Source organism: Prunus avium, chromosome 6 (assembly GCF_965620075.1).
Source record: "Prunus avium chromosome 6, drPruAviu1.hap1.1, whole genome shotgun sequence".
NCBI classification, from domain to species: Eukaryota; Viridiplantae; Streptophyta; class Magnoliopsida; order Rosales; family Rosaceae; genus Prunus; species Prunus avium.
The window spans coordinates 38,010,278-38,035,295 of NC_142289.1; the positions used below are offsets into that span (position 1 = coordinate 38,010,278).

The following is a 25,018-nucleotide window of genomic DNA, read 5'->3' on the forward strand; positions in this document are numbered from 1 at the left end:
ATTCCAAATTATAGTTATTTCTCATTATTTTCTGAACTGCTACAGCAATGCATTGTGGGCCTAAGTTTTGCAATTTTTTCTCTCATACCATTGATGATATATTAATGTAGGAGGTTATCTTTTGCTTTCCAAATTGGCCCCATGAAACACACCCCTATCATAAGAATTGAAATTTTGGGGTATGAACATGGCCAAATTAAATAGTTTGTATTTAGTGATGCATATATCATTTAAGAGTTCAAGATTTCAGCATTTGGAGACCATGCGTTTCCGTGGTCACCAATATTCATGTAATTATACGTAATTTTCATCCATTTAATCTATTTTCTCACCCATTTTTCTACTCTAAAGTTATGTTTCTTATTGAGAAAGACTATAGCGTACTAAATTCACACACATTACACGAATACTAGAATTCGAAACCACTACAATAGTGGGTCGTTTGCCTATAATTCTCTCTTTTAATTGAAAAGGAACAAACTAAAAACAAAAATGCTGTCATATCAACCTTATATTTAGTTTACCCTTTAGTTCAAGTCACCTTCTTCTACCACCAACCAACCTCAGTATAATAGTACCAATCCAACTCACCTTTAATTTAGGAAAATTAATGTGACTACCTATATATTCATACATTATACAATGGTGATATAGGAAGTATGGATGCAGTGATTTTGGAACAACCTCACTCTAATCTAATATGGCTTATACCACTATCAACAAAATAAATTTGACTCAACTTTTTATTTATTTATTAATTTATGTTGCTATCTACAGGTTCATCTGCCATTATTCCAGGTTAAATGAATTTTAACATATTACTTAACAAGGTATAAATTGGGACTTTTATTTTAAGGTCATATCAACCTTGGAAAAAAAGATGTGGCATTAACCTTTTTGTCTTCATCAATCAATTCATACAATACATTTCCATATGAAAGTAATAAAGTTTGCCCATAAAATACAAAAGAATGCCACATTTAATTCCCGCTGAAATATAAGGAATCATCTTGACTATTAATGTGTATAGGGTCTCTAATGTATCGATGATCTCAGAGGGTACCACAACCTCCAAGTATGTGAAGCAAGTCCAACAATCCTTCTATCGCAAAGAATTTAGAAACCTACTAAAAAATGAATTTCTTACTAACCTATTATGATCTTAAGAATTACGTGCAGTTTCACAAGGGAAAAAAAAACAAAGAAATCGCCACCGCTAAAATGTTCATAACTATACCAAACACATGATGAGGAAACCAAGAAACACTATTCCAAGACCAACAATCCCCGAATGAGCCAAAACCGACCACAAGCCTCGCACGAGTGCAACGGGCTCTCGCATAACACAATAAGAATTAAAAACATATAAAAAAGTGTACAAAGTGTGAAAAAGGTGGCACTGAGTAGGCTCTCTCTCTCTATGCTCTTTATACACAGATTCAGTCTTTCACAGATCTCAACTCAGCCCCACACTTCACACTTTAGTTGCCTTTTTCTCTTACAAACTGAAACTGGGTTTCCCATTTTTTGTATTTTCCTTAATTTTTAGATTTTCCATGGCAGCTCCCTGCCTGAACTTGAAGAAAGCACTGTAGTTTACCTGAGGTCAGTGTGAACTCCCTCTCCCATATTCTTTGTCAACTCAAAGGGGTTGGCATTACTTGTAAAGTTTTATTTTTTTATTTTTTCTTTGTCAAAGTTGGCCATTTACTTGTGAAGTTGAACATCGCTCGCTTTTTAAAAGATTTTCTTGAAGTTGGTTTTGAGTAGTTGTTGAAAACCCATGTGTCTTTCAGTGTGAGTAGTAGCAGTTGAAGTTATAATGCACAAGTTTTCTTGAACTTCGAGCTTACTTCTTGTCTTGGACTTCATGGGTTTTCTGGACTGGATCTGTGAGTTGTGAATATATTGCTCATTTTCGTACGGTAAACTACAACAAATGCATGATTTCTTCTTTTTGTTCTCTCTGATTCTGATTAGTACTCTGAAGTTAATGTGGTTGGTTGCTCAGAAAATGTGTATGAACCTTAATGTTGGTTATGTGTTGTAAAAGGGAAAGACTTTATATATTTATCTAAGTTGAAATTATTATTTTTCATTTTCTTTGTGATCCCAAAAATGGAAAGAGAAGTAACATTTGAATTTTTTCTCTTTCTCCGTTCTTCTCATAGAAACCAAAAGGGGGTACTTTCCGGAAGAGTAACGTGTTGAATTTTTTGATATCTTTGAATTCTGCAGGTTGTGAACAAGCTCTTACAGACGCATTTTCCCACTCTGTTATCGTGTATAATTGTACTATGCTTGATTCGGTTCCTTATTTTGTCCTTCTCTTTTGAAGTTCTTGGTAAAGTTATCTCCTTTCTATCTTTAGGGTATAATTTCTCTTCAATCTTCACAAAGAAGGCTTCTACATCTTTAGGAAGGAATTGAGCCTTGGTTTTGGAAATGTTGAGGTTGCACTTGCAGTGATAACAGCTCTCTAGAACCATATCTTGTTTCAAAGCTTCTGCTTTTGATATCCTAGCTTCTATTGCCATTCCATAAACTAGAAAAATGCAGAAGCCTCCTCAGCCTCAAGATTTTGCTTTGAAAGAGACCTCGCCAAACATTGGCGCGGGCTCAATCACCGGTGACAAGCTCTCATGCGCCTATGACCTTGTTGAACAGATGCAATACCTTTATGTTCGTGTGGTCAAAGCAAAGGATTTACCTGCAAAAGATGTTACTGGTAGCTGTGATCCCTATGTTGAAGTGAAACTTGGAAACTATAAGGGAGTTACTAGGCATTTTGAGAAGAAGTCCAACCCTGAGTGGAATCAGGTGTTTGCTTTCTCCAAAGATCGACTTCAAGCTTCGTTTTTGGAAGCTGTGGTGAAAGATAAGGATGTTGTGCTAGATGATTTCATGGGCAGGGTTCTATTTGATCTCGTTGACATCCCAAAACGCATTCCACCAGATAGCCCATTGGCACCACAATGGTATAGGCTGGAGGATAGGAAGGGGGTTAAGGTCAAGGGAGAGCTGATGTTGGCTGTTTGGATGGGAACTCAAGCAGATGAGGCATTTCCAGATGCGTGGCATTCAGATGCTGCAACAGTTGGGCCGGAGGGTGTCAATAACATTCGATCAAAGGTATACCTCTCCCCCAAGCTTTGGTATGTGAGGGTCAATGTTATTGAAGCTCAGGACTTGCTACCTAATGACAAGAGTAGGTACCCGGAAGTTTTTGTGAAGGTTATGCATGGAAATCAGGTATTGAGGACTAGAATATCACAGAGTAAAAGTATTAATCCAATGTGGAATGAAGATTTGATGTTTGTTGCTGCTGAACCGTTTGAGGAATCTTTGTTTCTGACTGTGGAAGATAGAGTGGGATCAGGCAAAGATGAAATATTGGGGAAGTGTGTGATTGCTTTACAGAATGTGCAGAGGAGGTTAGACCATAAGCCTGTGAACACTAGGTGGTTTAATCTTGAGAAGCATATGATCATAGATGGGGAACAGAAGAAGGATATCAAATTTGCCAGCAGGATTCATTTAAGGATTTGTTTGGACGGTGGATATCATGTTTTGGATGAATCAACACACTACAGTAGTGATCTTAGGCCAACAGCAAAGCAGTTGTGGAAGTCAAGCATTGGGATTTTGGAGGTAGGAGTTTTAAGTGCCATGGGACTGATGCCAATGAAAACAAAAGATGGCCGAGGAACCACAGATGCTTATTGTGTAGCTAAATATGGGCAGAAATGGGTTCGAACTAGGACGATTGTGGACAGCTTTAATCCTAAATGGAATGAGCAGTACATCTGGGAGGTTTTCGACCCATGTACTGTCATCACAATGGGGGTTTTTGACAATGGTCATATACATGGAGGTGATAAAGGGGGAAAGGATTCAAAAATTGGCAAAGTGAGAATTCGGCTATCTACACTTGAAGCTGACAGGGTTTACACGCATTCCTATCCTCTCCTGGTTTTACATCCATCTGGGGTGAAGAAAACAGGTGAAATTCAGCTGGCAGTGAGGTTTACATGCTCATCTTTGATTAATATGTTGCATATGTATTCACATCCGTTGTTGCCAAAAATGCACTACATTCATCCATTGTCTGTAATTCAGCTTGATAGCTTGAGGCACCAGGCTATGCAGATTGTCTCAATGAGGCTGAGCCGGGCTGAGCCACCCCTGAGGAAAGAGGTTGTAGAGTATATGCTGGATGTTGATTCACATATGTGGAGCATGAGAAGAAGCAAGGCCAATTTTTTCAGAATAATGGGAGTTTTAAGTGGGTTGATTGCGGTAGGAAAATGGCTTGATCAGATCTGCAATTGGAAGAATCCTCTTACAACCATTTTGATTCATGTCCTTTATATTATATTGGTTCTTTACCCGGAACTAATTCTTCCCACTATTTTTCTCTACCTTTTCTTGATTGGAATTTGGAACTTCCGGTGGAGGCCAAGACATCCGCCTCACATGGACACCCGGCTATCTCATGCTGATGCTGCTCATCCTGATGAACGAGACGAAGAGTTTGACACGTTCCCAACTTCCCGGCCATCAGATATCGTTAGGATGAGATATGATCGACTAAGAAGTATAGCAGGGAGGGTTCAGACTGTTGTTGGTGATCTGGCAACTCAAGGGGAAAGGTTTCAGTCACTTCTGAGTTGGAGAGACCCAAGAGCAACCACTCTGTTTGTAACTTTCTGTTTGATTGCTGCCATAGTTCTCTATGTAACTCCATTCCAAGTGGTGGCCCTTCTAGCAGGCATATATGTGTTACGGCATCCCAGGTTCCGCCACAAACTTCCTTCAGCTCCACTCAACTTCTTTAGGAGGTTGCCTGCAAAATCAGACAGCATGCTTTGAGCACAACTGGCCTTCACTTGTCTCCTCTTCATCATTGTATCTGTGTTTCAAAGTCGTGCAGATGCTGAAGCAGGGTGAAATAGTAACCAATCGGCAAATTTCTTTTTATGAACTTGTTCATGTTTTCATATTTAAATTCTGTTTATTGTAATCAATGCATGTCAATTTGTAGGATTCAATTTGAACATAGCCAGTGCAGAACGAGAATCTGATCTAACTTTGCTACTCTATATACAAAATTTGGACTTGGTGCCCTTGAAACTGCATAAGAATGAGACATCCAATATCTGCTTTCAAGGGCATCTCAAACACACTAGTTAAAATACAGTCATAACTTAGAAACTGTGGAGATGGTAGGCTGGAATTTTGAGTCACTCAGATTCTGAATGTTGAGCAAATCTTTTAAATTACTTCTCAAATGAGCATGAAGAGGTGCATATTTATGGCCCTTACAAGTTATAATTGAACCATTTGGGAAGTCCAGTGGGGAAAAAACACACTTCCCTAATTTTCTTTCTGTGTTTCTCCAAATCATTGATTAATTGTGTATGACCAACCATCTAGTGACATTACATTTCCAGCTCAAATTCTCAAGCCATCCCTTAGACATGATGCAAAATGAATTCATATACCATGCTAACAACAACAACATGCAATTGAAGCCTATGAAGGAGCTAAAAGTCTCTCTCAAGAAGCAACCCAATTGCGTTGCTCTCTTAGGAGTAAAAATGACCTTCATATGGGCTTAGATTGTTTGGCCCACTTAATTCTTCTCTCCCTGTCTACAAATCAGACCAACAAGTAAGAAAAATAATTTATTTTGTTATAATAAATGAATCAATATAGATTAAACTGTGTTAACTATTAGTTAATTTTATAAAATAAAAAATTATTAGATAAATTCTATATAAAAAAAAGGCTTTTTATCACAAAACGTCCCTGACGTTTGCGAAACTATCAGATTGCATCCTTAAAGTTTTTATGTATCACTCATGGTCCCTAACGTTAATATGGGTGCTCTTAAATAGTCCCTCCGTCAAAAAAACTGTTAAATCCAGGGATAAAATCGTCAACTCTGTATTGCTGAAATTTTCCTTCTTTTTATTTTTTTTTCCTTCCATCTCTCTCTCTCTCTCTTCTCTTGCACTTCTCTATCTCCAGTCCTCTACCCAAGCTTCTCCCTCCACAACACTCTCTTCCCTGTTGCTTTCATCCATGGCAATAGCATAACTTTTCCTTCCGTTATTTTTATATATAATGGTTTTGGCTAAGTAAGCATTGATGTCTGACTAATTTATGGTTGAGTAAGGAATTGGTTTATTTTTATATTTTTGGAAAGCCGAAACGAGTTAGGAAAAAAACAATAGAACAGAAAAGAAAAGAAAGGAAACGAATAGAAAAGAAAAAAAGAAAAAGGGAGAAAGCATCAAAACAAAAGAACCAGAGAAACAACCCAAAATGGTGGAAGAGAAAGGAATAAGAAGGAAAATACAGCAACCCAAATGCTCCCCACCAGAAACACCAAAAGCCCCACAGTCAAAATCCAAACCCCCAACAAACTCTCCAATCCCAAAAGAAAGCAAACAACTGTGGAGAGGAGAGAAGAATAGGGAAGGTCAAATAGAAGGGAAATTAGAGGGAGAGACAGAGGAGGAGCTACCGTAAGAAATGGGAGAAGAGAGGAGATGGAAGGAAAAAAAGAAAACTTCAGCCACGCAGATGGGGGAAGAAATGAGAATGGAAGAAGAAAGGGGAGGAAGGAGACGAAGAGTGCGAGAGAAGGAAGAGAGATGGAAGGAAAAAAAAATTAAAATAAAATGAAGGAAAATTCAGCAACACAGATGGGAGAAGAATTGAGAATGGAGGAAGAGAGGGACAAATCTCCCTCTAGACTTATATATATATATATATATATTAATTTTGGATTGATTTGACGATTATATCCCTGGATTTAACAGATTTTTTGACGGAAGGACTATTTAAGAGCACCCATATTAACGTTAGGGACCATGAGTGATACAAAAAAACTTTAAGGATGCAATCTGATAGTTTCGTAAACGTCAGGGACGTTTTGTGATAAAAAGCCTAAAAAAAATACTTAAAGCAAATACAAATCTTCACTCTGAATAAATAAGGCATAGTGCCTGAGAGATTGATGTGCAACATTATGTCATTGCACACAATTCATCTGCATTTTCTTGAAGCGTTCTTTGTGATTGTGACAGTCTAACCTTGAAAAAAAAAAAAGATATCAAAAGTTATAGTAAGCATAGTGGCATCCCCAAATCCGAACTCTTTCAATATATATATTTGCCGGCATTGCATCACCTCGTCTATAAAAGCTGCTGTTAGCCGGTTACAAGCAGAAGATCAACGATTATGAGAGCTCTCATGCCCTTGGAAGTGATGAATGTGATGTATTTTATAAAAGTATAAACAATTATTTATTTAATTGCCAACATGCTCTAGCTTAATAAAAAAAGACATTAACTTGAAGATTGTTGGTCTCAAGTTCGAACCCATGGCACCCGAACACCTTCCCCCCTCTCCTCTAATTTAAACTCTCTGTTGCATTAAAAATATATATATTTAACATAATCTAATAATGTGATTTGGGTTCATTACCATTAGGGCAAGTCCAATAAACATTAGAGAATGATGAGAAATATAGAACAAGACAACCAATGGGACACAAATGAACACCAGTATGTAATCTTAGCATGCAGTATATGGTAGCCACAATTTAATTACTGTACTGTACATACTAAGTACGTATGTATACCTGTGAAATGGAATCGTGCATGCCACAAAACTATACTAGCAAAATCTGAAATAAAAACAAAGCAAAAAGTCTAAGGGGGTTATAATGTTCATAACAATGATATAAGCCAAAATATCATTCATTGAATTTAGAAAAGATAACCAAGGTGGTTGGTGTGAGTGGTTCGGCACTCTCATTCTTTAAGAGAGGTCAGGGGTTCGATCTCTGCTCTCGTACGGAGTCACCACTTTGGCCAACACTTTACCCCTTACGGGCCGACCCGGTGTGAGTGGGGATTAGTCTGGGTTGTGGTTAAGGCTTAAAGGTGCCACCCATAGTTGGGGCCCATCCAGGACCACCTCATGGTTCAGACAAAAAAAAATTTAGAAAAGATGGACTCTAAGATATAAAAGTAAGTTCAAGTTATATATATGTATATTTTGTATATTTGTAATATAAAAATGCTGATGTATGCGCGTGGTAACTGGTATATGTCGTGGAGTATCGTTACATTGTCACATGACTAATTCACTTGTAATATACAAAAGGATTTATATGTCATGGACCTACAGTATAATAATCAGTAAATATACAAATCACAATATGAGTAAATTGATAATACCGCGTAACGATGTGACTCTCACAACAAAAAACTACTCATGGTGGTGCCTGAAATGAAATGACACGCTGCATTGAGGTCCTTCATTGTGCAACTTTTTGTCTGTCAATATTGTAATTGGTGATTAAAACATGGGATGATGCCATCAAATCATGCAAATTAATTTTATTTCTTTTTATCACTCTGCCGTCCTAGCTATTAGAAAATGATTTCACCACCGTCATAATTAGAAAGCAACAATTTTGTTTTTTCTTAAAGAGTAAAAAAAGCGCTTTCAGATAACCCAAAGCGCTTCTAATAGCATTTGGCTGAAAGTTTAAAAGTGCTTATGGGTTATAGAAGCGCTTTCTGGAGAAGAATCTGACATGTGCTTCTTCAGGAAGCACTCCCAAGTGCTTTTCTAGAAAGCTCTTCGATTTCTTAAGAAAATTTCAACATCTTTATAACAAAAGTGTTTTTACTATAAGCACTTGTGAACAAAAATGATTCTTAGAGAAGTAGTCCCAAACAAAGAATTATACCAGAATCGAATCAATTCTAATTTTCTTTTGACATAATACAGCAGCAAGTACAAAATTGGCTTGGCGGATCCAAAATTGGGTATGACATAATACTTGTTTTTTCATTTCTAAGATTTGATTATCACATTGTTCCTCAAAAAAAGATTTGATTATTACATTTAGACCCAAAAAAAAGATTTGATTATTACAAATTTTGATATATATTATTTTAGGATGTCATTTTCATAAAAAGGTTTCTTTCTTTTTAGTTTCTTGGACATTGACCTTGGAGAATTAGACAACTATGCACTCAAACTTTTAATAACTTATTGAATTTATAATGACAAAATCACAAAGCTCACCCAAAATAGCATGCTTTGATTACTAGTAATTAAATAAAGTGCATGATCGGCGGACCCAATTACCAGAAATAACTTCCTCTCTAGTATATGTACTTTTTGATTACATGAGACCTGTTAAATGGCTTTCATTATTACTTTTTAAAGTCAAATTTTCTTTTGGCCGGACTTTTTAAGGTCAATAATTTAATCAACCAAAATGTGTGATTTATAAAATATTTTGTCCTAGAGAGAGAAAGAGAGAAATCCATGACAATTACAAGCACACAAAAGGGGTCTTAAGTTCAAACCTTCATGATACATTGGTGGTGTGTGTGTGAGAAATCCCCTCATCATCTTAATTTAGACTATCACTTGTATTAAAAATAAGCACATAAAAAATCACAACCTTAAAAAAAATGAAAACTAGAAAATATGTAGCATAAGTTCTAAACTTGTAATTAAATCAACATCACTTCTGTATGGATTATCCTCATGCCATGAAACGATGTCGTCGCCATGATGTAATCGCCGTATTTTGGTCCAAGTACACAAGGAGTTTGCTCCCTTCGACATAGTTCGGAGCTCTAAAGAGGGGAAGATGTCTGGTTGCGTTGAGTTCAGGTTTAGCTAGTGCGGCACTATGGGTTTAGTCGGTATGACACTATGATTTTCTTCGGATTGCCCAGAAGATGTGGAGCAGTGGTCCTGTTTTTCTTAGTTTGTTTTAATATAATTTTCAGAAACTCCTTAAGAGTTTGCTGTGATTTGTTTGCTATTTAAGTTTTTTTAATTCTTTTTAGCTTATGGCTTTCAATACAGATTTGTCGTTGCGCAGCGGATCTGTATTGTAGGTCTAAGTACATGTGCTTCTAGTTGCTGAATTGAGGATTTAGTCATTGTTTGAGTTGTGCGTGATTCTCTCCAAATCAATTCAATATGTTGTTATATTTGGTCATTGAAGAAGATTTACCCATATTCGGCATATAGTTGCTTTGTACTTTTGTTTGTTCACAAATAATAGACTGTCATTTTTTTCTTCCAACAATAGAAATAAAAATCTTATATCCCCTTGTTCAATACATATTGACAAGAACCATACCTTTGGAAATATCATCATTGTACTTGCGTTACGTTTTAAGTTGTTCATAACTTTTATAATGGTTAATTCATTTATTTATAAGAAAAATTAGGACATAACAATCCTTACTAATTAGAATTTGAGACATAGAGTATTTCCATTTGGATTTTAATAAAATGAAAGCTCCTTTATTTATATCATTTTATAATACTAAGAAGCTCATTTTTACTTCAAAAATAAGATATCCATTTTTTTCCTTTGGCAGCATGCACTATTTGTAAAATGCTATTCTTCCATTGGAGTGAAGAGTGTCGCCCTTTCCTTTAGGCCAGTATCTGACTACAAGTTACAACTACTCCATTAAAATAGTTGTGTGCAAAATGATAATTAAAATCAAATATAAAATATGTCAATTTAAATTAACCACCTAAATTACAGAAATAAATAATATCGTAAGAAATTATATATGTTGATATCATCTCCTTTTCTTAAAAGAAAATACCATTGTCTTATTTTAAAAGAAAAAAATATTGACATCATGTTATATTTGACTATGTAATATTCCACCATTATATGTTGTAAAGTCACTTTCGTTAAAAAGGTCTTATATTTTTAAATAAAAGGAAAAGACTAATTCATTCATTAAAACATGCGAGGAGTTTGTAACTCAACATGATTAAGAGCAGTTACCATGCCTTGTATTAGAAAAAAAAAATCATTAAAATATAAATATAAATATAAATATAAATGGCTTAATTCATAGTCATTGTAATGAGAGACTCTCATGCAACGGGAATAGCAAAAGTGTTATTCCCGTTTAATAACGCAATGACACGTAGGATAACTTTTCCATATATCATCGTGTTATTAATTGGGGATAGAAAAACAGTGTTACCCGTTAAAGGTTAGTTTTTTTGCACTGTAACGGTATCCAACTGTCAAAACCCTAACCCTCCCGCGCAACTTAGAAAACAGGATAAAGAAAGCCATATAAACATACGGAAACGAAAAACAAAAAAATGGGTTAGTCCCCGCAATCGCGCGGGATACCTTGGTTTTCAACCAAAAAAAAACAAAAAAATGGGTTTGCATTATCCGCCATCATTCATTCGACAGATTGCTTCTCCAAAATCCAAGTTCCATTTTTTACATAGTCACCATAGATCCCTGTATTCTATGAGCATATCCTCTGTTATTTCTTTTTCTTTTTTAATTTTTTTAATTTTTTTAATTTTTAATCAATATCTCCTTCACTCTGGGAATATTGTTTCGTATGCACTGTTTATTGGACACATGGACGACGTTTTCAATATGAAGTGGGAAAGGTAGGAATATCTGAATATTTGGATTGAAAATTCTCGGAGAGACCAAGGAAGTTGGTGTTTTGGGAAGCAAAGAAACAGTTGGGATTTTTGTCTGCTTGTTGTTGGAGGGAAGAGGCATCTGGGTTGTTTTAAATATCAGAGAAATTGTGAGCAATGAGATCAGCAACTTTTTGTGTGTGTGGAAGAACGGCTCATTTGACCCACATTTACCATTGTTATATGCCATTTGGCATTCAATTGGAGCAAACCCTCTTGCCCATTTCAGCTCTAAGGTAAGTCATTTTCATGGTGAGAAGTAACTAGCTCTGTTTTACACGTTTGGTGGTTTAGGAAGAGAGGTTTCATGGTATATATAAAAGTGTAGGTGGGTGGGGGAGCAGAGGAAATTTATGTCCATCAAATATTTGATCTTTGGTCTAAAAGAGAGTAACCCAGATAAAAGAAGTAGAATGTAAAACATGTGGTGGCTATATATTCTGAATGAGAGTGTACAACAAGTTTATGATGTTAAATGGGTGGGTAAAAATCTCGGCTTTCCTTCAATTTCATTCCATGATTGTTTTCTGAGCTTAAGGTGAGAATGGCATTGCAGGGACTATTTTATAGAGCGCACTGAGTTGATCAAGCTGCCGCCTTTGGAAGGCGTAGAATATATATTCTACAATCTTTGCATTTCCACCAAGGTATATTCATGTTCATCTGTCTAGTATTTTTACAACATAGTTGGATCCTGAGGACCTTCTTGAGTATATGGAGGCCTTTATCCCTACATTGTTGCTATATGCAGAAGAGAAGTAAATCAGTCTTATGAGATGTAATAGTAATTACGCTCTCTTTGGGACTTTCAATTGTCTGCACAGGAAACGTTTTATGAATTATAGAAAGTAAGAATATCTACCTGGCTCCAATGCTGCCTTCTAAGGTTTGAAACTTCATTTGAAATGTCAAGGTTTTTCCAAAGTTGATTACTGATCTTTGATCTTCTCATTGTCCTTACTGGATATTTGCATAAGTGTCCTTGTTTCTTGTAATAACAGACAAGAAGACACATAAGATTTTGGTTTTATCACCAACTGATTACTGATCTTTGTTCTTCTCGTTGTCCTCACTGGATATTTGCGTAAATGTCCTTTTTCTTGTAATAACAGCAAAAAAACACATAAGATTTTGGTTTTATCACCAACTGTGGTTATAAAACTCATACTATTTATGGATACCCTTGTGTAGGGTTTCCAATAACTGGGAGTTAAAACTGGAACGAAGTTGAACTCCGTTTGTTATTTGATGTCAATAGGCACTGCCGGAAGGCCTGAACGGCGAGGAAGATGGACCCTGGAAAGTCAATAGAGGACCAGTTCTCCGGGCTGCATCCATGCCTGCCTATGAACACAAGAATTGGGATAGTAGGCGCTGGTCCAAGTGGTTTATCAGCTGCTTATGCACTGGTGAAGCTTGGTTACAGCAATGTGACTGTGTTAGAGAAGTACCATACTGTTGGTGGCATGTGTGAATCAGTCGAGATTGAAGGTAAGAAATATAAGATGTATTTTATGCCTGATTTGTTATGTAATTGATTTTGACTACATATATACTACATATACAGGAAATATTTATGATCTGGGTGGTCAAGTTCTTGCTGCGAACAGTGCCCCTGTCATCTTTCACTTGGCAAAGGAGACTGGGTCTGAACTAGAAGAAATGGACTCCCACAAGCTTGCACTTATTGACAATACTACAGGGGAGTATCAAGATATTAAAGTTGCAGATGATTATCTATCTGTGATCTCACTTACCTTAGAACTCCAGGTTAGTTCCTACTCTTATACACTCGTTTTCCCTTTTTTTTACTCAGCTTTGGCAATACTGATATCTCCACTTTACGTTTGATAGGATAAGGCAGCAAGTTCAGGTCGAATTGGAGTCCATGCTGTGAGTGAATATGCTTCAGACTTAACGCCAGTATATCTTGAACGTCATGGATTTAAGTCTGTTCCCAAATCCGTGGCTTATGGATACACTGCTTCTGGTTATGGGTATATTCAAGACATGCCTTATGCCTACATTCATGAGTTCACACGAACTTCCATGGCTGGGAAAATTCGCCGTTTCAAAGGTGGATATACAAGTCTTTGGAAGAAGATCAGTGAATCACTCCCAATAGTTCACTGCAACACTGAAGTGTTAGAGATCAGACGCTATTCTAATTGTGTCAGTGTTGATGTAAAAAGTTGTGATGGAGAAGTTAAAGTTATGGAGTTTGATAAAATCATAATTTCTGGTTCCTTTCCTTTAAAAAATGGAAGAACTTACAGATCACTACCTTCACATCCTGCAGGTTTGTTCATTACTCCACCTCCCTGTTTGTTTCTTTCTTTATTATCATTATTGTTCCTTTTTGTCTTGTTGAGATGCCTAACAAGGATATGTCATTGCAGAACATGAAAGTGAAGTAATGGAGATGGGTGATGTTGAGAAGGAGTTGTTCAGTAAAGTACAGACAATTGACTACTACACTACCGTTTTTAAGATTAAAGGGATAGAACATATGCCGATGGGTTTCTACTACTTTGATGAATATATAAGCAATCCTGCAACAATTGGACATCCAGTTGCCATGCAGAGATTCTTTGCTGACACTGATATTTTCTTATTCTGGTCTTACGGAAATTCTGTCAATATTACGGGACCAACTGTGACAAGGCTTGCAATTGATGCTGCTAAACTTATAGGAGGAGAAGTCAAGGAGGTGGTTCTCCAACGACGATTTAAGTATTTTCCTCACGTTGGCAGCCAAGGTACGCCAATTATTTGCTTTTACACCATTTACCCCTGCCAATTAGGGATGCTAATTTTAAATATTTGAATACAGAGATGATGGATGGTTTCTATGAGAAATTGGAATCTCAACTTCAAGGCTTCAAGAACACTTACTATGTAGGTGGGCTTATGGCTTTTGAATTAACGGAAAGAAATTCATCATATGCTATGGGTTTAGTCTGCAAACACTTTGCAAATGACAATTCCATGCCAAACTTTCCTTATGCTAAGGTAACCCAACATCTCAGTATTGAATTTTATGAATACTCAATTGAAATTGAATGATAGAAAATGCCAAGTTAGTGAAAAGGTCTTTACATAGTATAAACATGTCTCTTTGCAGAGTTTGTTTGCCTTGCAACAACAGTGGGGAGGAAGCCCTAAAAGCATGGCCGAATTACTAGGAGTGGAGTTCCCTAATCTGCCTTCCCTTGATGGCTATCTGAAGCACTGGGGAGCTCACAGAGTCATTCAAAACAAAATACTCTATACTTGGATTAGTGAAGAAGGGGAAGTGGTGAGCGAGAGAACTTATGCAGAACTTCATGCCAATGCTTCTTGCATTGCCCAAAAGCTCTTGACATGCCGGAAACCAGTAATCAAGCCTGGCGACAGGGTTCTCCTGGTCCATGTCCCTGGCCTGGACTTTGTAGATGCCTTCTTTGGATGCTTAAGGGCTAAAGTCTTACCAGTCCCAGTTCTACCTCCAGATCCTTTACAAAGAGGTGGTCAAGCACTTTTGAAGATTGAAAACATTGCTAAATCATGTGGTGCAGTGGCAATTCTTTCTACCATTAGTTATCACTGGGCAGTCCAGGCAGGTTCGGTTAAAAATATGATCTCATTGACTGGTAAAAATCAGAAATCCAAAGCTCGGTGGCCCAATCTTCCTTGGTTACATACAGATTCTTGGATTAAGAACTCCAAAAACGTGGTTGTGGAAGGTATAGCAGATGAATTTGAACCACAGGGAGATGATGTATGTTTTCTGCAATTCACATCAGGTTCGACTGGCGATGCTAAAGGAGTCATGATAACTCAAGGTGGGCTCATTCATAATGTTAAGTTAATGCAAAAGAGATACAAGAGCACGTCAAAGACAGTTCTAGTAAGCTGGCTCCCTCAATACCATGACATGGGGCTGATCGGAGGGCTTTTCACAGCTCTTGTTAGTGGTGGAACTGCAATTTTGTTTTCCCCATTGACTTTCATCAGGAATCCATTGTTGTGGCTCCAAATCATGAGCAAATATCAGGCTACTCACAGTGCTGGCCCCAATTTTGCCTTCGAGCTAGTAGTTCGAAGGCTGGAGTCTGACAAGAATAGAAAATTTGACCTTTCTTCCATGACTTTCCTCATGGTTGCTGCTGAACCAGTTAGGCAGAAAACTGTGAAAAGATTTGTGGAGCTCACTCGTCCTTTTGGTTTATCTCAAGAGGTGATGGCACCTGGTTATGGATTGGCAGAAAATTGTGTGTTTGTCAGTTGTGCATATGGTGAAGGGAAGCCTATCATGGTAGATTGGCAAGGAAGAGTTTGTTGTGGGTATGTGAATCCAGATGATGAAGATGTTAACATTAGAATAGTTGATCCAGAGAGTGGTGAGGAGCTCAAAGAAGCAGGAAAGGAAGGAGAGATCTGGATCAGTAGTCCCAGCGCTGGAATTGGGTACTGGGGAAGGGAAGAACTGAGCCAGAAAACTTACAGAAACAAGCTTCCTGACCATCCTGGACGTAACTACACTAGAACTGGGGACTTGGGACGAGTAATTGACAGAAAACTGTTCATCACTGGAAGAATCAAGGATCTTATCATTGTAGCAGGAAGGAACATTTACTCAGCAGATGTAGAGAAGACAGTGGAGAGTGCATCAGAACTTGTACGCCCTGGATGTTGTGCTGTCATTCCTGTTCCGGTGGAAATCCTATCAACGAAAGGTATTACAGTTTCAGACAGCTCTGACCAGGTTGGTTTGGTTGTAATTGCGGAGGTTAGGGACGGTAAACCTGTTGGCAAGGATGTAGTTGAACAAATTCAAGCTCGTGTTGCAGAAGAGCATGGGGTTAGTGTTGCTTCTGTCAAGATGATCAGGCCAAAAACCATTAGTAAAACAACGTCAGGAAAAATCAAAAGATTTGAATGCCTCCAACAATTTACTGATGGAACATTGAATGTTGTACCAGAACCAATTATAACTCGGAGAAGACTGATTCGGTCCTTCACTACAGGAACATGCAAGGAAGGAATAACCCCCCGTCCTCAACTTGTGAGAAGTTCTCCTCTACCAAGCCCCAAGATAAGTAATAAAGAAATTGTGGACTTCTTGAAACGCCTAGTTTCCGAGCAGACCGGTATTTCGATCAACAAGATCTCTAACACTGAAAGTCTAGTATCATATGGAATTGATTCAATTGGTGTGGTCAGAGCAGCTCAAAAACTTTCTGACTTTCTTGGCGTACCAGTAGGAGCTGTGGATATTTTCACTGCAACCTGCATTGCTGACTTAGCAAGCTTCTCGGAGAATCTGGTAATGAATTCTCAACCTCAACTGTTAACAACACCATCCAATGTTCCACAGCCTGATACTGGGATTGATTCTGCTGAGCTTGTGATGGAAATTCCTGAGACTCATCACTTGGTTATCTCGCTATTCCAACTTCTGGCTCTTATTTATGTTACTCTTATGCTGTCCATTCCTGCATATCTATCAGTTTCTGCTTTTATGAGTTGTGTCTCAGCTACCCATACGTTGGTAGAAGGAATTCCCTATTTAGATTATTTGACCCTTCTCACTTTTGCTCCCCTTGCTTGGATCTGTTGCATACTTTCTACCTGTGTTTCAATAGCTTTCTTGGGGAATTCTTTCTTAAAGCCAAACTATGCCCTGAACCCTGAAGTTTCCATCTGGTCAATGGATTTTGTTAAGTGGTGGGCTCTTTACAAGGCCCACGAAGTTGCTTCCAAAATTTTGGCGGAGCATCTGCGAGGAACTGTGTTCCTCAAGTATTGGTTTGAGATGCTTGGAGCTAGGATTGGATCCTCAGTTTTGCTTGATACAGTTGACATAACAGACCCATCTCTGGTCTCAATTGGAGATGGAGCTGTGATCGCAGAAGGGGCTTTGATTCAAAGTCATGAAGTGAAGAATGGAGTCTTAAGCTTCCTCCCAATAAGAATTGGACAAAACTCATCAGTTGGCCCCTACGCAGTTGTCCAAAAGGGAACTATTTTGGGAGAAGAGGATGAGGTAATGGCCTTACAAAAATGTGGAAGCAAATCTGCTGTCAAGGCTAAAAATCTTCAGAATGTAAGTGCCATTTCTTTTGCATTTTAATCCAACCATAATGAATGCTAAGTTATTTTTTTCTAAAATCATTATTGTTTTGAAATTGCAAAGACACATGGAACCTTGTCAACAATCTTCAGTTTTAGTTTTAGTTTTTGTTACAAGGAGAAATCAAACCTAGGTTCTACCCTTTACCCTATCCCAACCATGCAAACTGGGTTAAGCCTCGTGGGCTATTTCCTTCTTTTATTTACATTTAGCTGCATGTATTATACACTACAATATTGTCAGAGACTTTTTATTTCATAATGAGAAACTTCTTCTTTGAATAAATGTCTAAATACACGATCCACTACTAGGCATTATCGTTTATATCTCCAACATAACATAAGGTACTCTTCGAAATTGGAAATGGACCAATAGAAGATTAAATTTTTAAATAATTTCAATTCTAGATAGTGGAGCCTTTTTTTTTCCTGGGTAGACTTGTCACCTATGGAGTTGCTTATGTTGATATGTACATATTTGACATACAAAAGTTCCGTCTAGTTTATTTTTATCAATTTGCGAATGCGTTTTCATGCAATCAAACTTAGAACTGATATCAACTCAATTGTTTTCTTTACATGAGTTCAGGGTAAAATGCTGCCAAATGTTACAATGGAAACTCAAGATGGGGCCATTTACCAGTTCATAGGCATCTACATAGTTGGGTTGCTCGGTACTCTCTCAGCTTCTGTTGTGTACTTAGTCTACATTTGGATGTCTCAAAAGCCTCTTTCCCCTCAAGAATTTGCATTTTCTTGCATATTTGGGGCCTTTCACTGGATGCCTTATACCCTCATAGCATATGCCATCATGTTTTCTGATGTGCCATCAAACGTACTTTACTTATCCATCTCGATGGCTGTTGCTTATTTATCTTATGGCCTAGTACTCAGCTTCCTCACAAGTGCTTTGACCCATCTTATTTCTAGTAAACAAGAGAAAAAGACATCCCATTTCAGAACTTGGCTATGCCACCGAATCACCATTGCCTGCCACCTTAGATTTGCTAAGCTCCTGTCCGGTACAGAAGCCTTCTGCATGTACTTGCGGCTTCTGGGTGCAAAGGTTGGGAAACATTGTTCTATCAGGGCCATCAATCCAATTTCAGACCCGAAATTGATTTCACTCGGTTCTGGTGTCCATCTTGGTGATTTCAGTCGGATTATTGCTGGGTTTTATTCCTTTAATGGGTTTATTAGTGGGAAAATTGAGGTGCAGGATAATTCAGTAGTTGGGAGTGAAAGCGTAGTCCTTCCTGGTTCAGTTATTCAGCAAGATGTTATTCTTGGTGCACTTTCAGTTGCACCAGTGAATTCAGTGCTCCAAGCAGGTGGTGTTTACATTGGATCTCAAACTCCAATCATGATCAAGAACACCATGCATTCGTTGGATGACAGAATAGAAGAGATGGACATAAAATATAAGAAAATAGTTGGAAATCTTGCTGCAAATTTGGCTGCCACAACTCTGAAGGTTAAGTCAAGATATTTCCATCGAATTGGTGTTAGTGGGAAGGGATACTTGAAGATTTATGACAACATCAAAGGCTTGCCAGACCACAAGATCTTCTGCCCTGGAAAGAGCTACCCTGTCATAATCCGGCACAGCAATAGCTTGAGCGCTGATGATGATGCAAGGATTGATGCACGTGGTGCAGCTATACGAATACTTTCAGACGAAACTAATGACTCTGCATTGTTTGACCTGACACTGAAGACAGGAAAGGCGTTCTATGCCCGCACAATTGCAGATTTTGCAACATGGCTAGTCTGTGGGCTTGCTGCAAGGGAGGAGTATGTTAAGCGAGCCCCGCATGTGCGTGATGCAGTATGGACATCCCTGCGCCATGCAAACTCATATGCTGAGCTGCATTACTACTCAAATATATGCAGGCTGTTCCGGTTCACAGATGGACAAGAAATGTATGTAAAATTCAAGTTGAGGCCTTGTGATGAGAATATTAGTGAGGAAGCTGGTAAGGTAGAGCCCATTGGGATTCTTCCACCTGATACAGGTGCAATTCCGAGGGATGATAAGGATACTCGCCCTCTACTTTTCCTTGCAAAAGATTTCAAAAGCCGTGTAAATGACCAAGGTGGTGTTCGTTATGTTTTCCAGTTACAAGTCCGGCCAGTTCCACATGATGAAAGTGCCCGTGACATTGCACTTGACTGCACAAAACCATGGAATGATGCTGAGTTCCCATATATTGATGTTGGAGAGATTAACATCAACCAGATGCTATCTGCAGAAGAATCAGAACAGCTGGACTTTAATCCTTTTCTTCAATGCCATGAAGTGGGTGTCATCCGGGCTTCGTCATGCTCCCAGAGTGCTTCAATTGATCATGGACGTTCATTGATCTACGAGATATGCCAGCACCTGAGGAACGGTGAACCCCTTCCGGAGGCTTGGAAGATCTTCCTACAGCAGTCTGATGTCAAAGTAGACCTTTCTGGTTGTCCAATGGCAGCAGCAATGAAGAAAAACGACGCACATAAAGTGACCCTGGAAAGAACTTTGTTTCAGACTCTCTGGGCCACTTTTGCTCAACCTTTACTGCAGACTGTGCTACCTCATTTCCTGCTGGGGCTAGTAATCTATGCTCCTCTGAACTGGACTCTTTACTTGAAGGATGCTCAAAAACTCCCTCTGCATTGGTTGTTTCCATTGTTTTGGGTTTCTTCAGGTTGTTTGGCTGGTTTAGCTTGTGTTGTGGCTAAATGGTTATTGGTAGGAAAGAAGAAAGAAGGTGAAGCTGTGCACATTTGGAGCATAGGGGTGTTTTTGGACACTACATGGCAGGCCTTCAGAACTCTAGTTGGAAGCTACTTCATGGAAATGACAAGTGGGTCCATTTTCTTTGTGCTGTGGATGAAGCTAATGGGTTCAGAGATTGAGCTGGACCAAGGAGCTTATGTAGACAGCATGGGAGCTCTTTTGAACCCAGAAATGGTGGAGATTGAGAGAGGTGGATGTGTGGGAAGAGATGCTCTTTTGTTTGGGCACATATATGAAGGTGATGAAGGAAAAGTTAAGTTTGGAAAGATCAGTATAGGGGAAGGTGGTTTTGTAGGGAGCAGAGCAATAGCCATGCCAGGGGTGAGAGTGGAGAGTGGGGGCTGTCTGAGTGCTCTCTCCCTTGCCATGAAAGAAGAAATTGTCAGGTCAGAGTAAAGGGTTGTTGCTTGCATATTTATATATTTATGTACTGATAAATAAAAAGCTGTAATCCTTTGCTGCCTACATATGATGCAAAGCTGGCTGGAAATTTTGATTAAGTTACATATTTATCTCTATATATGTTGGGCAAAAACAGATTAACACGAATCATTACGAATCTAATCACAAATCAATCATGCCAATATAAAAGCCTCGGCATTAGTGTAGTCTAATTCTTTATACTTACATGTGTCCCATCTAGCAAATTGGGATGTCCGAAAGCAATCCTTGAATCAAATTCCTATTAGAATATCTTATATGAACTGATAAACAATGATCGATACAAATGATAATATACCTATTTACAAGAATCGAATCCTACTCCACAAACGCATAAAACAAATTATCATAAATAGAAAATTAAAGTTAGTTCCTTCCTACTACCACTTCCATCCAATGAACATCTTTACTAAAGTTATATAATATTCTTTTATATATAAAAATAGAATAAAGTACATGATATTGTTGTTTTCAGCATATCTATCGAGAAACTAATATGGTAGCAAATTCCTTGACTAGGAAGGGACATTCTACTGATAATACTTCTATTTGGTTTTATCATCTTCATGTGGATATTAGTTTTAGAAATAACTTTGATTTGTATGGTCATCAGATCTGCTGCGTAACTTGTTTGTAAAACTTTTTTCTTTAAAAAGAAAACATGATATTGTTGTTATGTATCTCTAATCTCACCTCTCCATATCTTTAGCTAACTAACCCTTCTACTTCCTTTTCCAAATACCCAATTACTTGTAGTGTGGTTTATGTTCAAACATATGTTTGTGTCTATTTCATAATGTCATTTACAACGCCTTCTTAAATGATGTTTGTGATGACATACGTAAGTTAGGCTAGTTGGCCAAAACAATATGCTCGCCTCCGATTACACCCGAGTTTGATTGCCCTTCACATACATTACAGTAGTTTAAAATATCATTTTCTCAACAAACAAACAAAAACACGAAGTTTGCGATGTATATTCCCCTCCTCCTTTTTTATATTTTTCTTACGTGCTACATATGGACAAATCCATAGTTTAAGTGGATGATGATGAGGTTTCGAACTCAAGGTCGAGTTGGGATTAGTTATTGAAATCAAAATCTTGATATTATTTTAGACTTTGCAATCTGAAATTATCAGCCATTGATAAATTAGAGCATGCTTGGCGGCTATACTTGGTGAAGAAGGGCAAGGGGAAGGGTCGATAGTGATGCATGGCAATTATCCAATAGGATGCTCTTTACTTTTTATAAACAACTCATCATATATTTTGGTCTGCCTATACAATCTTAGGAAAATGCCAACTATATTAGATTTTACACGTCACATAGTGTAGCATCTTATCTGGCCATAATCATGCTTGGAATCCATTGTCATTTTATTATTTTTATTCCTCCAATAGATATGAAAGCAGAATAACAAGAGAGACACGTGTGGTTGGTGACGTGTAAAATCTTGTATTATTTAATTATCATTGTTTTAATTGGATAAAATGATCTTTTTAATTAAAATTAATTAGGTTCTTAGTGTTAGTGATATCCATCAATTTCATACCCAAAAACCAAAGCATTATCGAAAATGCATGTTTAAATACTTCGGACCATACCAAAGAGCTTCTAGTATCCACATTGCTTCCATACTTCCATACTTCGGATCATAGCAATTTGGATACATTTCTACAAATAATATATAAAACATTAGTAGCTATAAAGCTATGATCCCTTTTGTTATGCTCATCGGGTTGGGCTATTTTATGCAACTATTTTTCTCAGTGTCAGTTTTTTTCTTCCCAAAATGTGTATTATATCTTAAATCATGTAAATGTATAGTGAAATTTATGGGTCATTTGCATAAAAGAACAAAAAATAATCCTCACTGAAAAAAAAAAAAAAAAAAAAAAAATTTATGAGATTTTAGTCATTTTTGGGTTGTGCGTGATTTTCTCCATATCAATTCAACGTGTTGTTGTGTTTGGTCATTGGAGAAGATTTTACCCATATTCGACACATAATTGCTTTGTATTTTTGTTTTGTTATGAGATTTTAGTCATTTTTGGGTTGTGCGTGATTTTCTCCATATCAATTCAACGTGTTGTTGTGTTTGGTCATTGGAGAAGATTTTACCCATATTCGACACATAATTGCTTTGTATTTTTGTTTATTTATCAATAAAAACTATCGCTTATTCTTTTTCTTTATTTTTTAAAGTTCCCTTCAATTGTAATTGCTTCTGCTGAGGTACAAATTACTAGTTACCTGCAAAAAGCTAATGTTTTAATACGAGAAGTTAACCTACTTCTTTGTTGACCAAAACGCACGAATTTTGTTCAAAGATGTTATTTATTACACGGGAGTTCTATATGTTTTTCTATCAATTGAATTCACTTATTATACAAAATGATTGGTATATTAAATGAAGTGAGTTAATTTTCCTATTCCTCTTTTGTCAGTTTAAACTTCCTTTGTTGGAAATTGTATGTTCCCACTCCTCTTTTATTCACTTACACTCATTTGTTGAAAATTATATGTTATAGTAAAAAAAAACATTAAAAAAATAAAAGGGAATGTAAGTGGACAAAAGAAAACTGGGAAAATCAGCACCCTAAATGAATTGAAAGCTAACATCAAAATGAGAAAGAAAAAAAAGCGAGAAAATGAGAAGGAAGTTGAAAAAATGGCCTAGATTACATTTTTGTTATTGTACTTTGACCTAATTTGCATTGAAGTCCCTATAATTTTGAAAGTAGTTTTTTATATGTAAATGATACACCAAACTAAAACAATACAAAATTCACTTGAATTTTTCATTAATTTTTAGCAAATATATATCTGCTGTGCAATTCTTTAAACTTGGTTTATCTTTTCTGTTTATGCAAAGCAATTCAAAAGACATCACGAACACGAAGCTAAAACTTGATTAGGTATAGCAATTACACACATTCCATTAGAGTAAAAAGGCACTAAAGTATATTATATTTGCATTTGTTTTATTATTAATATTTTTTAATAGCTGAAGTCGAATAGATTGGAACTGAAATTAGGCAAGAGTTCAAGCATTAGGAGGACTTTTAGAAGATTTGTCCAATTATTATCAACATAGTGACAGTGATTAATTGAAAAGGTGTTGTGCCCTTTGAGAATAAATTTAATCACAACCAAGTACTAGTTGGACTAAAATTTACGTAATTAGAGAATTTCTATATGATTTATCTATTTGCATACATGCACGTAGAATAATTGTAAAATACTTGCTAGGCAAAAGGACATACTATTCTTGAACCAAAAAGTACTTTTTTTTTGGGGGGTAATTTGTTGTTCTAATCGGTACCAGTCCTCGAATCTAAGACCTGCTGAACTTTAATTATTTAACATTTTCAATATGTTTTTACATGTGTTAAATTGATGCAAATACATTTTCAATATACCTTAAAATTCATTGTACTTAGCATGTCTTTCCGGATGCAAATACAGATTTAGATACTTTTCATGGTGCAATCAATGGATAAATGCATCAAGCTATTGTCGGCAAGCATCCTTTTCTTTTTAAAGTTTTTTTTTTGGAATTTTTTTTTTATATAAATTAAATAAGTATTTTTAGAATTTGCAACAATTATAGCAAGTTATTTTTGTACTTTCTGTTTGGGTGATGGCAATTTATTGTTTTTTTTTTTATAATAAATAAAGAAGTGAGAATGTACAATTTCTAACAAAGGGAGTGTAAGTGGATAGTGGGAAAATCAGCTCCCATAAAAAATTACTTCGTTAATGATTGATATATCTTTATATAGTCCCTTCTATTATTTGATGGATATGTTACGAGGTCTATTAGACATTGAACTTCAACAATCCGAAGCGTCTATTTTTAAGTCTTTATTCAAATATCATTATTGCAAAAAATCACACAAATTGAAAATATTAAGACTTTTAACAAGAAAATAGACAAACACGAGTTTTCAAAATATTATAATTATATAAATGATCTTGAAGGAAAGACTTCTATAAACTCTTTGAAAAATCAAAGCATGTTATTGTCGTGTTGGACCCTTCCATCTTGAGGGAAAAAAAATGCTACGTTACTCCAAAAAAAAATACAAAAGGAGAAAGTTATCTTTAGCAAACCAAAAGAGGCACGTATTAAACATTTGACCAA

The 25,018-nt window shown here is 36.9% G+C and overlaps 2 protein-coding genes across 5 annotated transcripts; both read left to right on the forward strand.

The window, feature by feature from the left end:
* Window positions 1-1,381: 1,381 nt before the first annotated feature.
* LOC110745807 (Calcium-dependent lipid-binding (CaLB domain) plant phosphoribosyltransferase family protein) lies at window positions 1,382-5,059 on the forward strand. Of its 4 annotated transcripts, none has more exons than XM_088255417.1 (3): window positions 1,382-1,605; window positions 1,797-1,925; window positions 2,239-5,059. In XM_088255417.1, the coding sequence occupies exon 3, from the start codon at window positions 2,554-2,556 to the stop codon at window positions 4,870-4,872; it is 2,319 nt and encodes a 772-aa protein (XP_088111543.1). In that variant the 5' UTR covers window positions 1,382-1,605; window positions 1,797-1,925; window positions 2,239-2,553; the 3' UTR covers window positions 4,873-5,059. The 4 variants fall into 4 exon arrangements, with proteins under 4 accessions (XP_088111543.1, XP_021801645.1, XP_021801644.1 ...); XM_021945953.2 differs by having other exon boundaries at window positions 1,797-1,892; XM_021945952.2 differs by lacking the exon at window positions 1,797-1,925.
* Window positions 5,060-11,202: 6,143 nt separating this feature from the next.
* LOC110745806 (uncharacterized) lies at window positions 11,203-20,948 on the forward strand. Its single transcript, XM_021945950.2, has 9 exons — window positions 11,203-11,768; window positions 12,089-12,179; window positions 12,791-13,023; window positions 13,100-13,302; window positions 13,387-13,831; window positions 13,932-14,291; window positions 14,366-14,544; window positions 14,657-17,620; window positions 18,236-20,948. The coding sequence occupies exons 3-9, from the start codon at window positions 12,822-12,824 to the stop codon at window positions 20,822-20,824; spliced, it is 6,942 nt and encodes a 2,313-aa protein (XP_021801642.2). The 5' UTR covers window positions 11,203-11,768; window positions 12,089-12,179; window positions 12,791-12,821; the 3' UTR covers window positions 20,825-20,948.
* The last annotated feature ends 4,070 nt before the right edge of the window (window positions 20,949-25,018 follow it).